Source organism: Rissa tridactyla, chromosome 3 (genome assembly GCF_028500815.1).
Source record: "Rissa tridactyla isolate bRisTri1 chromosome 3, bRisTri1.patW.cur.20221130, whole genome shotgun sequence".
Taxonomy (NCBI): domain Eukaryota; kingdom Metazoa; phylum Chordata; class Aves; order Charadriiformes; family Laridae; genus Rissa; species Rissa tridactyla.
The window spans coordinates 67,206,512-67,219,375 of NC_071468.1; the positions used below are offsets into that span (position 1 = coordinate 67,206,512).

The 12,864-nt window shown below is 39.3% G+C and overlaps 1 protein-coding gene across 8 annotated transcripts in view; it reads right to left on the reverse strand.

Annotated features, from left to right (window-relative positions):
• The window catches only part of LAMA2 (laminin subunit alpha 2), a 376,025-nt gene that overhangs the window by 160,702 nt on the left and 202,459 nt on the right, over positions 1-12,864 (reverse strand). For all 8 annotated transcript variants that reach the window (XM_054197441.1, XM_054197439.1, XM_054197436.1 and 5 more), the window contains exons 13-15: positions 10,075-10,176; positions 8,169-8,380; positions 1,978-2,089 (exon numbers count right to left, since the gene is read on the reverse strand). In XM_054197441.1, coding sequence (XP_054053416.1) covers positions 1,978-2,089; positions 8,169-8,380; positions 10,075-10,176 — 426 coding nt within the window. The remainder of the gene's footprint in view (positions 1-1,977; positions 2,090-8,168; positions 8,381-10,074; positions 10,177-12,864) is intronic.

Here is a 12,864-nt window from a genome sequence, read left to right on the forward strand (position 1 = left end):
AAGAAGAGAAAATAAAATGGAAAACCTGCACAAAATCAATAAAAATTGAAACTCTACTAGGTTGAAAGTGGAAAAAGCAAAGAGTTGGACAAGGCTTAAAGTATCCAGAAGAAACAAATATGGTATTCTAGAAATACCCACATTTTCAATTTACCTTCCCAACTTTCTCAACTGCTAGTTTGCCTGGAAATCTAAAACTTCACTGTTGGATTTTTTCTTTTGCTTGTCCTTATTAAAAAAATCACAACTGCCTTCTCAGAACACTAAAATATTTCCAATTTGTTTTCTATCAAGCACAATTGTTCAATGTATGTCATTTGTTGAACCTCTGCTACAGAAGACTCATGAGAAATTAATTCAGTGAATAAAGGCATGGAAACTAAAACTTTTAACGGTATCGTTATCATAAGATAGGCCCACTTTGTCGAGTGGTAATTCTGAGCAGTCCAAAATGCTCTGAAATTCAGTGAGGTGACCCAGGAAATATGTGCTCATGCAGAAGTCTGTCATACCTTCTTGGCCTTCAGTCTTGGGAGGAACACCAACATACATGTAGGAACTACAATATGTTTTAGTTCAATAGGTCTGCGGTTAGCACTAAGCCAGGGCAGGAATCAGAGAATGTCCATGCCCACTACTGTGCGTAGAGACTTTAAATTCGCAGTTATCTTATATGTACTTTCTATTGTGGAATAGGATCTTAAGTATATATCAAATTTCAGGGACTGTTTTGAATTGGAGAGAATATTTAGCATTGAAGGACACAATGTTGAACCGAGAACTTCAGCAACACCAAGGCAGGAATCCTACCCAAGTCCTTCAGGTTCTACAACAAAAATAGATATTGAAACATCTGCAGTCAGGGCCTCTCCAACTGCTTTCTGTGAAAACACATATATAAATCTGAATTGAAAGGAAAAATGGACAAGTAAAAAAAAAGTGTGAAGCGCAATGACACTTCAAACAGCTTTTTTCTTCAAATAATTGAACAGACAACGGTCAGACTCCAAAATTACTTCTCTAGCCAATCTAGGCAATATTCTTCTCCAGTTTTGGTGTTGGGGTTTTTTTTCTGTCTGTACCATTTTGGAAGTGATAGGAATATCCATTAATTCCTTCTGGCCTTCTTTCTACATTAGTTTATCTAGCCCCAGCAACAAGCAACCACATTTGGCATGAAACTAGACTCTAAGCCCTAAATATCACATAGAAGCATGGAAGATTTTAAAGAAAAAGAGAGCTGACAAGCAAATGCCTGAAGTGCCTGTGTAAATGGCATACTGTTTGTAGTTTTGTGAAGCAGAGCATCTTGGTGTTTGAAACTATTTCCTTAAAGGCAAAGCTTTTGAAGAATTTTTTTTTTGTCTTCTATTTACCCCAAGCTATGCCCACATGAGCTAGTTAATCATATGTATACTTGTATGAACACATTCTGTGTGAACTAATGGTTTTGTGAGGAAAGCGGGTATTTTCTGAGCATAAGTGCATGTTATTATCTGTAACAGGACCAAATTAAAATGAAAAAATCCTCACAAGAACACACACACAACCCTCAAAGACTCCAGGACAAATGGCAAAGCCCTGGGAAAACAAAAGAGGAAACTCAACCACATTAACTAGCTAATTTGATCTGGCTTTGCTGTGCACAGGTCAGATAACTGCCATTTTCCTTCTAATTGTCATAGTTTCATGCATTTGTAGCATCAATTGGCTGAAGAGTACAAATATTGCTTTAATTTTCATTTTATTAAGAGAAATGTCTTTTCATAACTTAGAAATCACCACAGACGAGTAAAACATCAAATATTATCAAATACAATGAACCACCACCTAGAAATAAAGGTCACGAGACAAGCTATACCAAATTCCTAACAGGAATGGACAGCTCTTACGATTTTCTACCAACACAGAGCCAGTGGTTACTTACAACTATCACAGTGTTAGCACAATTGATCACGACTTCATCGTGACACTCACCTCACACGAGGTACCATCATACCCCGGGGGACAGTCACATAACTCCACTGCAGATGCCACCTTTCTCCCAGTTGAAGTGTGGTCAGCAGCTTCAATGCTAACGCTTCGTAGCCTGGATGTAACAGAAATGAAACAGTTAAAACAGCAAATTAGATGGAAGTATGTGTGCAGCTGGAACAGTTTGTAGTGACATTCAGTGGCTTGTTCATGTTTTCCTGTTCAAAAATAAGGAGGTTTTCATATTAATTTATTTCTTCCTAAACTACATGTCTGTAAGCTTGTTACTATTTTTGATCATCACGTGAGGAAGACTATGGTCAGAGATACATTGATAAAAATAGATTTAAAAAGTCCCACAGCACTCTAAGAGTAGATGGAAGGCTATTCCTGACCTGCAAGCCACGAATGCCAACTTGCATTGCAGCTGTATATATAGCAAATTTGACACTAAGCTGTATCCTCAAAATTTATAAACCACTACTCCAGCTTTCTAAAATACTACATTACTAACTTTTGGTTATAGGGTGTTTTTATTTTGGAGATTTGACCTCTGAAAAAGACTTCAGTTCTGTCCAGGAGGATCTAAGTATTATGTGTATAAAGAAAAAGGTATGTACATGAAAGAAAAAGGAAATCTTCTACCATATACCTCAGTTTCACCAATGACAGAGAAGACAGAGAATTTTCTGTTCCAGGCACAATTGCCCTTAAAAAATAATGCTAGACATGGGCTAAACACCCATTCTTTAGCCAAACATGGAACATGATTTTTGTTTAAAAAAACATGGAAGTGTGATGAGAGAGACAACAAAATTCTTTCGATAATCTTACATGTAATATGTGAAACAGAGGTAGCTTACCTAACAGTATCCATTTGGGGAAAGAAATCGGAATTTGGGGATTTAATTCTTATGAGAATTCAGAAGGAACATCAGGGCATTATAGAGGCTCAATGACTTCTATTTTCACCCAGCAATCTTAACAGAGCAAACTTAACAGAGTTTGGTTACTAGAGCTACCTGGAAAGCTTCTTTTGAAGTCTTTTTCATCAGAAAATACCTTTCTATCATGACATGCATTTTGTTAAAAAATAATTCATTTTCTTTGGAAAACGTAAGACAAACTTTTTTTCCTCCATACTAAGGCATTTATCTTTTGGCTGCCAAAAAATCCTGAAAATTGTTTCGATGACCTTGGATCAGAAAACATCCAAGAAAAATATTATGTTGTTACTGCAGCAGTTGGAGGAAAGGTTAAGACAGGATATTTTCCCACTCAATTTTATGACTACTCTCAATAAGACAGACATGAAAGGTAAGGGGGAAAAAGGGAAGATTTCTGAAATTAGAATGGGAGCTTCAGAAAAACAGAAATTTTACCATCACTAAGGATATAGCTGGACTTGGGGTCTACTATTGCGGATTATGCAATAGTGTAATAGAAACTGGAATTTAATTTGGTGATACCAGAACCTCCGAAAAGGTTCTTGAAACTACTTTATGAGACTTATGCATGTTCCTATCCAGATGTTCAGTAGGATCTCTCTCACTTTTCAATATTTCCCCCTTCGCTCCATTGATGCATGCTTATTTTGCAATCATCCTTTTGAGTTTTCCTTACAATAAGATAACCAGTCTCTAGGGTATTATATAACAAATGGTGATGACTTTAACAGTAAAAAATCTAACAATTTAAGGAGAAAAATCTGTAAAGATTCTTATTAAAGAAACAAATTACTAGTAAAAGGCCAAGTTTTATTTATCCCTTGAACTACAGCTAGTTTCCTCCCAGCACAGATCTTGGAACAAAGGGAAGCAGTTACACACAGAAACAATCTGCCCAGTATTATCCCACATTTGTATTCACTGAATTGTTCCAATTTTCATTACATTCTGCTATTTGCTAAATGGGATTTTAATGTGTTTAACAGTTTTTAGCATTAACAGTTACTCATTGAAGAAAGCGACAGTGATTTTTTTTTCCTCCCATTTTGATGTTGCAATTTTGATTCCTCGATGTCATTCTGCATTCATTAAAATACATAATGCTGGCAGTAATGGGGCACTGGATCTTGGAGATGCATGAACAATTTGAGATTCAACATCGAGACCAAATATTTAAGCTGACTGTTACTGTCAGCAGGCAACTGTTGGCTTCTAAAAACAAACAAGATTAAAAGGGAAGGGGACGTTTCAGGCAGTATCAGCATAGTTTACTGTCTGCTACGCGAGGCATCTGAATCACATCAGCTCCACAAGGCACACGAAGTACTGACCCAATCATTGCTTATTTGTCTTGAAACTAATTCTGCATATGGAAGAAAACCCTTTGCCTTTCCTTCTCTCTTTCTCCTTGCATCAAGCACTGATTGATGGTTGCAAGCAATCCATTGTCTTTAGTACCACAATTTCCAATGCCCATCTGAGTGTCTACAATATTTACCATCACTGGCCACTCTTAATATTAAAAATGAAGAAACAGTGCTACTAAACTGTCTTTGAAGCACAAGCTAACACTATTAGATTAAACAAAATTATAGAAGAGAGTTTTCTTTTCCTGGCCTGTTGCTTCTACCACAGATAGACTTAACTGCAACAGTTTGGAAGATCTCTCACGTCAGAGCAGGATCTTGATTAATACGCAGATTGCTGCATTTCTGTGTTCTCATTTTTTATCCTACTTGATCAACTAAATGAAAGCCCACTCATTTGGGCTTCCTAATTATGCCATAGAGCATTAGCAATGTTCAAAGCTTAAAAAGACCCCCAAAATGTTCTCAAAACCGTGCTTGAGTCAAACTCACCATTACTGCGTTACTATTGCTTAGTAACTACTTGAAAATGCTACTGAATAACTAATGTTTCTAGTAGGTTAAACTAAACAAGAGTAAAAATACAGTGTTTAAGTTAAAGCTCTTGCTAACTGGAGAGAACTCCACTGAATTTTTAAATCTTTTTCTGCATGACTGCAAGAAAGTTGCTTAATCTTACAATGCCTCCATTCTGGTCTCTTCTCAAGCATAGATTATAATAGCACCCTTGGAAATCCTTACACATGTAGTGTCATTATCCATTTTGAAAACTTTCAATATTTAAATGAACAGGTTGCTTAATATAGCAATCTCTAATTAGTATGTTGCATAATTCTGCTGATGCTTTCAGGCAGAAATTGTCATTCATGAAGGACCTAATAATACTGTAATATTTCTGTCTCTCTGCCAGACCCTCTTTACTCTCTCAGAGGAATATCCATCTGTCCCCCACACATACCTGTTTAAAAGATAATACAAAACTCTTAGTTCAAATCTATTTATCTACTAAGGCTTAGCTCTACCTTTTTTTTTTTTGGCAAAAATGTCTTCCTTTGGAGCCCATCAACAGAAGTCCTTAATCAGACTAAGATATCACAAAGAATATTGTCTTCATTGGGACTGGACATTTTCCCTGTAGTACTAAAGGGGCAGAATACTGAGAAAAGAGTTGCTTTGCATGATCATAGAGTTATGAGCAGAACTTTGCACCTAATAAGTTTTAGCATGAGTGAAAGTCAAAGAGAATATAAAAAAGTCAGAACTGAGACATATCCTGAAAAACAGCAATATGCCTCCAACAACAGATCATAAACTGGGCTGGATGACAGTAGATGCTGTTGCTGCTACATCACGTGATTGTGAGCACGCACTGTTCTGAGAAGATTAACTCCGCTCAGTAAATCCCACCCTGATGGGTGAAACTACAATTCCTCCAATTAAATCAAAGATGAAAAATCCAATTCAGTTAATTGTGACTGGAATTTCACACCCTCTCTTCTGTCACACTAAACTGCAATGAGCACCCTGACAGCACTCAATAAAACGTGTTTCGTTTGGAGCAAACTATTTTCAGACACTTCTGGACATGCTGATGGTCATCACAGCGATACAGTAACCATTGCATTCTTATCTGGTTAGAGACATCATAGGGACACCCAGAGATGTACCAGTAATATAAAACCATTTCTAGAAAAAAAAGGTACTCTTCAAAACTACTTCAGTCCCTTCCCCTAACTCCCTTTTAAATCACTGTCTTTAAGGGACCAACCTTCCTAATTGTAACGTCACTGCATCAAGAAGATGGTGCCTAGTAACCTGCAAAGCACAAATGGAATTTTTGTGCCAGAGCTCTTCTTGAAGAATATTTCCAAGAGACGTTTTTGGAAAGTTATCTATAACATGCCACTAAAATGTTCCAAAGGCTGAATATGAATAAAACTACAGAACAGTGAGGGCCCAGACATGACCAAATGGCTAAAGCAGCAATCTGGGATGCAGGCAGTGATGCATAGTCTACCAAACGTGCCACTGACAGGTCTGCCACTTCTTACTTAGAAGGCATGAACTATAGACTGCACCAGTTCTACATGTGTGCATGTGTGTGCTGACCAGAGCTCTATGTTGTTGCCCAGAGGGCACCTGATCAATCCCAGCAGAGGCAAGATGGAGCCAGTACATGTCCAGCAATGCACTTTCTTCACAGATTTTAACTGCTTAGACAAAATGCGTTTTGTAGGAAAGCCTCCCCTTCTCACTCAAGTTCAAGTGTCAGTACACAAATGTATGTAAACCACTGATAGCTGAAATTTGCGTTTCCCATAATATTTAGTAAGTATTACATATCTCCTTTAAAACAGCATAGCATAAACCCCCCTATTGTTCATCCCAAAACTGTTCCTGCACTCCTTTAGTTTGAAAAATTCTGACTACATTTTTTTTCATTTTATTTGAATGGGAAGGGAGTGGAGGAACAGCATGCACCGAGCTCCCACTAGTCTCAGCTGTAAGCTGTGGATTAACAGCTTCTCATGGTCTGCTCATAGTGCATAAGAGATGAACTCTGTCCTGGTGGTTTGACTCTCCTCTGACACCAGGATGGGCAGGCGATGGGCCATGAAAGGTTTTTAAACTGGATGCAAGGAAATGCCAGATTGATGACCAAGTGAGCAGATAAGGGAACAGTATGGCTTAAACTCAAGATAGTTATGATTCATAAACTTATTTACAGGGAGGTAATACGTACTAATTAACCATAGAAAGAGATTGAAGAAACATGAATTTTACAGGGAAAAATGTACGCTGCCAAAGCTCAAATCAGAAAACTGTATGCTGTTGACACAACCTGCCTTTCAATTTAGGATGTATTTTAATTACCTAAGTATTCAAATGATGCTTGGATTGCTTAAGAAATTTCACAGTAGCAAAAACTGTATCTGTGCTCTCAGCAAACAATCACTAATGCGCTATCAGCTCCCTCCATTCCAAATTGGCTTATGTGGCTGAATCAAGTGATGTGTAGGTTAGAGAACATTTCGGGTTTCATGCCTTGTGAGTAGAAAACTACTAGGCAATCAATTCCATTGCACATTTCAAAAATATTATTTATGCCACCTAACTATCAACGTATAGACAGAGTGCAATCATACACTATCAGAAGACAGGCTGTCTTCTAGCCCACCTGGAGTATTTGCTCATGCACTTATGAAAATTTTAAATGCAAGATGAGCTTTACAGGTTCAACCACACTGCAGGCACTGAGACAGAACTACTGTGTCATCTCATGTCTTTCATTTTGTCAGAAGACTCAGAAGAGTTCACATGAAATCAGTGGTTTTAAGCAGTCCAGAGAGCAACCTGACAGAAATCAAGGTAAAGGCTTTGGGATTAGCCTTTTCTGTGTGTGGTACTGATTAAAAACATAGAAAACTCCCCTCAAGCCGCTTTTCCATCTTAGAGACTTAGGATATTATTCTCTGGTCCACTGTTAATGTGGCTCTGTACGCTCATTAAATGGGGAAAACAATACATAAGAAATATGTCGTCTCTTACTTCCACGTGTCATTACTGCAGTCCATGATTTACCGTATACATGGGAATTACAGTGTTCACAAAATATACGTATATATAGAACCGTCATTCATGCGTTAATAGTCCATGTGATTTCATTTTCTTACAAGGCTGTTTGTTTCTGTTATCTCTCCTCCTCCTGCCTAGCCAAAATGAAAAAAAAAAAACTAACTAATGTTTGAAAGTCTAAATGAATGCTATAGATTTCATGATAATAAATTAGTGTGTTTTAAATTACATCAGCTTAATTCTATGAAGATACAAGTATTTTGAGACTCTGCCTGCAGCAGAAGGACACGTTTCCCACATTCACCTGTAGATGGCATTCATCCCATAGCTGTATGTGGCTCTTATGAGGATCCTCTTTACATTTGCAAGGATAGTCATGAACTCCCTCCTGCTGACAGGAACATCAGTGCCATGCACGGAGAAAGATTCTGGTTTCAGCAAAATTTCTTCAGTGTGCTCTTCAGAAGGCTGCAGGTGAATCCCCTCTTTTGGAGTGCTGATTCTCAAGTCACCTCCCTGGATAGAGCCGTGAGAGAGATACATTTAAATTTGAAAAAAGTCAGGAAAGAAGCTCTATCTGTAGCCACCTGGGGTATAGGATTTATTGAATAATATATTTTACAAGAATAATAAATATCAGGAATAACATTTACCTTCATAACCCTGAAATGGGCTTGCCTGGTACACTTGAAAGTCAGCTCAAAAGAAAGTTTAGGTTATTCAGATAAAACCTAGTGTCATGGCTTTGCATAGGCAAGAGAAAATTCATACAATGCTAAGCTGCACAAAAACAGGTCTGCTGAAAAAAATGTGAAAGTGTTACCTCAAACAAACAATTATTTTATTTCATAGAATCATAGGATGGTTAGAATTGGAAGGGACCTTAAAGATTATCTAGTTCCAAGCCCCCTGCCATGGGCAGGGACACCTCCCACTAGACCACGTTGCTCAAAGCCCCGTCCCACCTGGCCTTGAACACTTCCAGGGATGGGGCATCCACAGCTTCTCTGGGAAACCTGTTCCCGTGCCTCATCACCCTCCCAGTAAAGAATTTCTTCCTAATATCTAAATCTACCCTCTTTCAATTTAAAAGTGTTACCCCTTGTCCTATTGCGACACTCCTTGATAAAGAGTCCCTCCCTATATTTCTGGTAGGCGCCCTTTAAGTACTGAAAGGATGCTTATAAGGTCTCCCTGGAGCCTTCTCTTCTCCAGGCTGAACAACTCCAACTCTCTCAGACTGCCTGTCTTCACAGGAGAGGTGCTCCAGCCCTCTGATCATCTTCCTGGACCTCCTCTGGACTCGCTCCAACAGGTCCATGTCCTTCTTATGTTGGGGGCCCCGGAGCTGGACACAGTACTCCAGGTGGGGTCTCACCAGAGAGGAGCAGAGAGGCACAATCACCTTCCTCAACCTGCTGGACACGCTTCTTTTAATGTAGCCCAGGATCTGGTTGGCTTTCTGGGCTGCAAGTGCATATTGCTGGCTCATGTTGAGCTTCTTCTCATCCACCAACACCCCCAAGTCCCTCTCCTTGGGGCTGCTCTCAGTCCACTCTCTGCCTAGCCTATATTTATGCTTCAGATTAACCCAACCCACGTGCAGGACATTGCACTTGGCCTTGTTGAGTTTCATGAGGTTTGCACAGGCCCACCTCTCACACCAGTTCAGGTCCCTCTGCATGGCATCCCTTCCCTTCAGCCTGGCAACTACACAACACAGCTTGGTGTCATCGGCAAACTTGCTGAGGGTGCACTCAATCCAACTGTCCGTGTAACCAACAAAGATCTTAAACAGCACTGGTCCCAATACCAACCCCTGAGGAACGCCACTCATCACTGCTCATCCCTTGGACATTGAGCCATTGACCGCAACTCTTTGAGTGCAGCCATCTAGACAATTCCTTATCCACCAAGTGGTCCATCCATCAAATCCATGTCTCTCCAATTTAGAGACAAGCATTCGTTATTCCTGATGAACAGGAAGAAGATAGTTTTGTAAGTTACCGCAATATTACTAGAGGCTCCTTGAGATACTGAAGATTTTAGTTCTCTAAAGTGTGTCCATTTTCTGATACTATAAATTAGCTAAAGGTATGTGCACCTTGCTGTTTTGTGTCCTCAACCACTAGACTTCATGCTGAACATCTGAAGAAGTAGGCAATTTTCTTTTTTTTTTTTGTTGGTGGCTGAAAATACAATCCCTTTACCTCTATGATGACATCAGATTGAACCATCAATTGAACTGTCTCTTCTTTCTCTGTGAAGTCATAGGAGACTGTAAATTTGAGATGTCCTCCAGCTGCTGCTACCTGGGGAGAAAAAAGACAGGAAAAATGCAATTAAATGAAAGAAAACAGGCCTTAACCATTTGGGGGCAGTTTTCTCCAGTGTCAGTATTTCCCAAGAACAGACTTCTAGTTTTGCAAAACCATATGCAGATACCTGGAGATTACAACTCTATGGACCATTCCTGCTTGCTCAACTATCTAGAAATCACACTTAGTCATTTTTCTTCTATGCCTGTTGAAGGCTGCAAATTCTTTAAACACATGGACTAACAAAGTAATCAGAAACAGATCTGAAACCTAAGCGAGTTTCCACTTGATACTGGCATTAGGTTTTTAGTGTATTTCAGTTATATGGTCCTCATTCAGGCTGCGCCTCTACATCAGCAGCCTTAGCGGTCTTTAGAAGATTCAATAACTTCAATTTTGTTGATGGGGAAAACTACCAAAAAAGAAAAAAGCCCAGTGATGGTTTTTTCTAGAATGAGCTTTATTTAGGAAATAACCTAAAATAAAGTAAGAATTTTCTGTCATAGAATCAAATAAATTTACTTTAAATGAATGCTCCAGTCCTTTTTCTGTTTGACTAAGCCTTCAATGTGAGAAGTCAATAACCAGACCCTCATGTCATAGCAATATACGTTTTTTGCCCCAAAACTACGGCACTGACACTAGTTTTTCCATGAAAAAATGGAAAACGTAGATTAATTTTAGGATGCAAATCAAAAGCTGCAGACTTGAATGACAGAGTTCAGTACAAAACCAGTGCTTTTTTGTTAATGGTTTGGAAGAAGCCTGAGTAAATCAGAGGTTGCAAGAGCTACATTTTGGGTTTTAAATGCATCTGCCTCATACTTCAGTGAAATGTGAGCCCCCTCTCAGAGACTATTCAAATCACAGGAATCCTTTTGCCCTTCCAGTGCATACTGCTGACCACAGAGTAAACTCATGAGTCTCCTATAAAGAGAATAATCTGGTTATTCTCAAGGACATAACGTACCATCTCTTGTTCATCATACTAGATGGTTTTGCACACAGTAACAGAAAGCAGTGAAAGTCATCCACTTCATTTTTTTAAGATGCATCTAATTTAAGGGGCGAAAAAAGTCCCATTATTTAAGGCACGGAAATCAACTGATTTTGAAGGTATCCATGAAGGTATAAAAATCCATAAACTGCATCTAAGGCTGTACAGCTAATTGGTAGGTTAAAGCCAGAAAATTCACTCCAATTCGTAACCCAAAGCTTGGATGATAGAATCACAGAATCATAGAATGTCTCAAGTTGGAAGGGACCCATAAGGATCACTGAGTCCAACTCCCTGCTCCTGGCAGGACCACCTAAAACTAAACCATATGACTAAGAGCATTTTCCGGATGCTCCTTGAACTCTGACAGCCTTGATGCCGTGACCACTTCCCTGGGGACCCTGTTCCAGTGACCGACCACCCTCTCAGTGAAGAACCTTTTCCTAATGTCCAATCTGAACTTCCCTTGACACAGCTTCATTCCATTTCCTCGTGTCCTATCACTGGTCAACAGAGAAAGGAGATCAGCACCTCACCCTCTGCCACCCTCCTTGAGGAAGTTGTAGACTGCAATAAGGTGACCCCTCAGCCTTCTCTTCTCCAAGATGAACAAACCAAGTGACCTCAGCCGCTCCTCGTAAGTCTTGCCCTCAATACTTTTCACTATCTTGATCGCCCTCCTCTGGACACACTCAAATTGTTTGATGCCCAAAACTGCACACAGTACTCAAGGTGGGGCTGCACCAGCGCAGTGTAGAGCGGGACAATCAGCTCCCTCAACCAGCTAGCTATGCTGTGCTTGATGCACCCCAGGACACAGTTGGCCCTTTGGCTGACAGGGTGCACTGTTGATTCATATTCAATTTGCCATCAACCCAAAGCCCCAGATCTCTTTCCATGGGTGCTGCTCTCCAGCCTCTCATCCCGCAGTTTTTATGTGTAAGCAGGATTAACCCGTCCCAGATGCAGAATCTGGCACTTGCTTTGGTGAAATTTCATATGGTTGGTGATTGTCCTCTAGGGAGTCCACAGCCCCTCCTGGTTTGAATCATCAGCAAACATCGGCATGGGATGTTTATCTACACAGTATCCAAACCTGTTAGCACCAATGCGACTATATTCAGCCTTGACCATAACAACATGAAAAGACTTTTTTTCCTTAGACACACTTTTTACAGCATTTTTGTTTTGCCTTTGGTTAAGGCTAAACACTGGTTTATTACTGTAAGAGGAATGTAGAAAATTTAAATATCTGAAATGCTGCAAGAAGTACCCAGACTTGCTTTCAGCTTTAGACAAACATTTTAAAAGAGTAACTTCCGCAGAATTCTATCATTTCTCTTTCAAGTTCAGACTAACTACAAATATTCAAGAAAATAAAAATAATGGGAAAACAAAGATTGTGTGGTTTCAGGCAACCTATAAAAAATATGTACCAAGACAGGTTTTACTTTTCCGCAACCACATAACCTTTACCTTTACCAACGTGGGGAATTGACAGATCGTACAGAAAAAAAAAAAGGAAATGAAAGGTTCTCATTTAAAATAAATGCATACAGAAAAGCAGTCAACAATGCAAACTTTGACCAAAAATCTGTTAGAAAGGATTAGACAAACAGATAATAGTTTAGAGAAAGCAGTCAGAATGGGTTAGGGACTTCTAAAATATAATCACAGGAAGCACT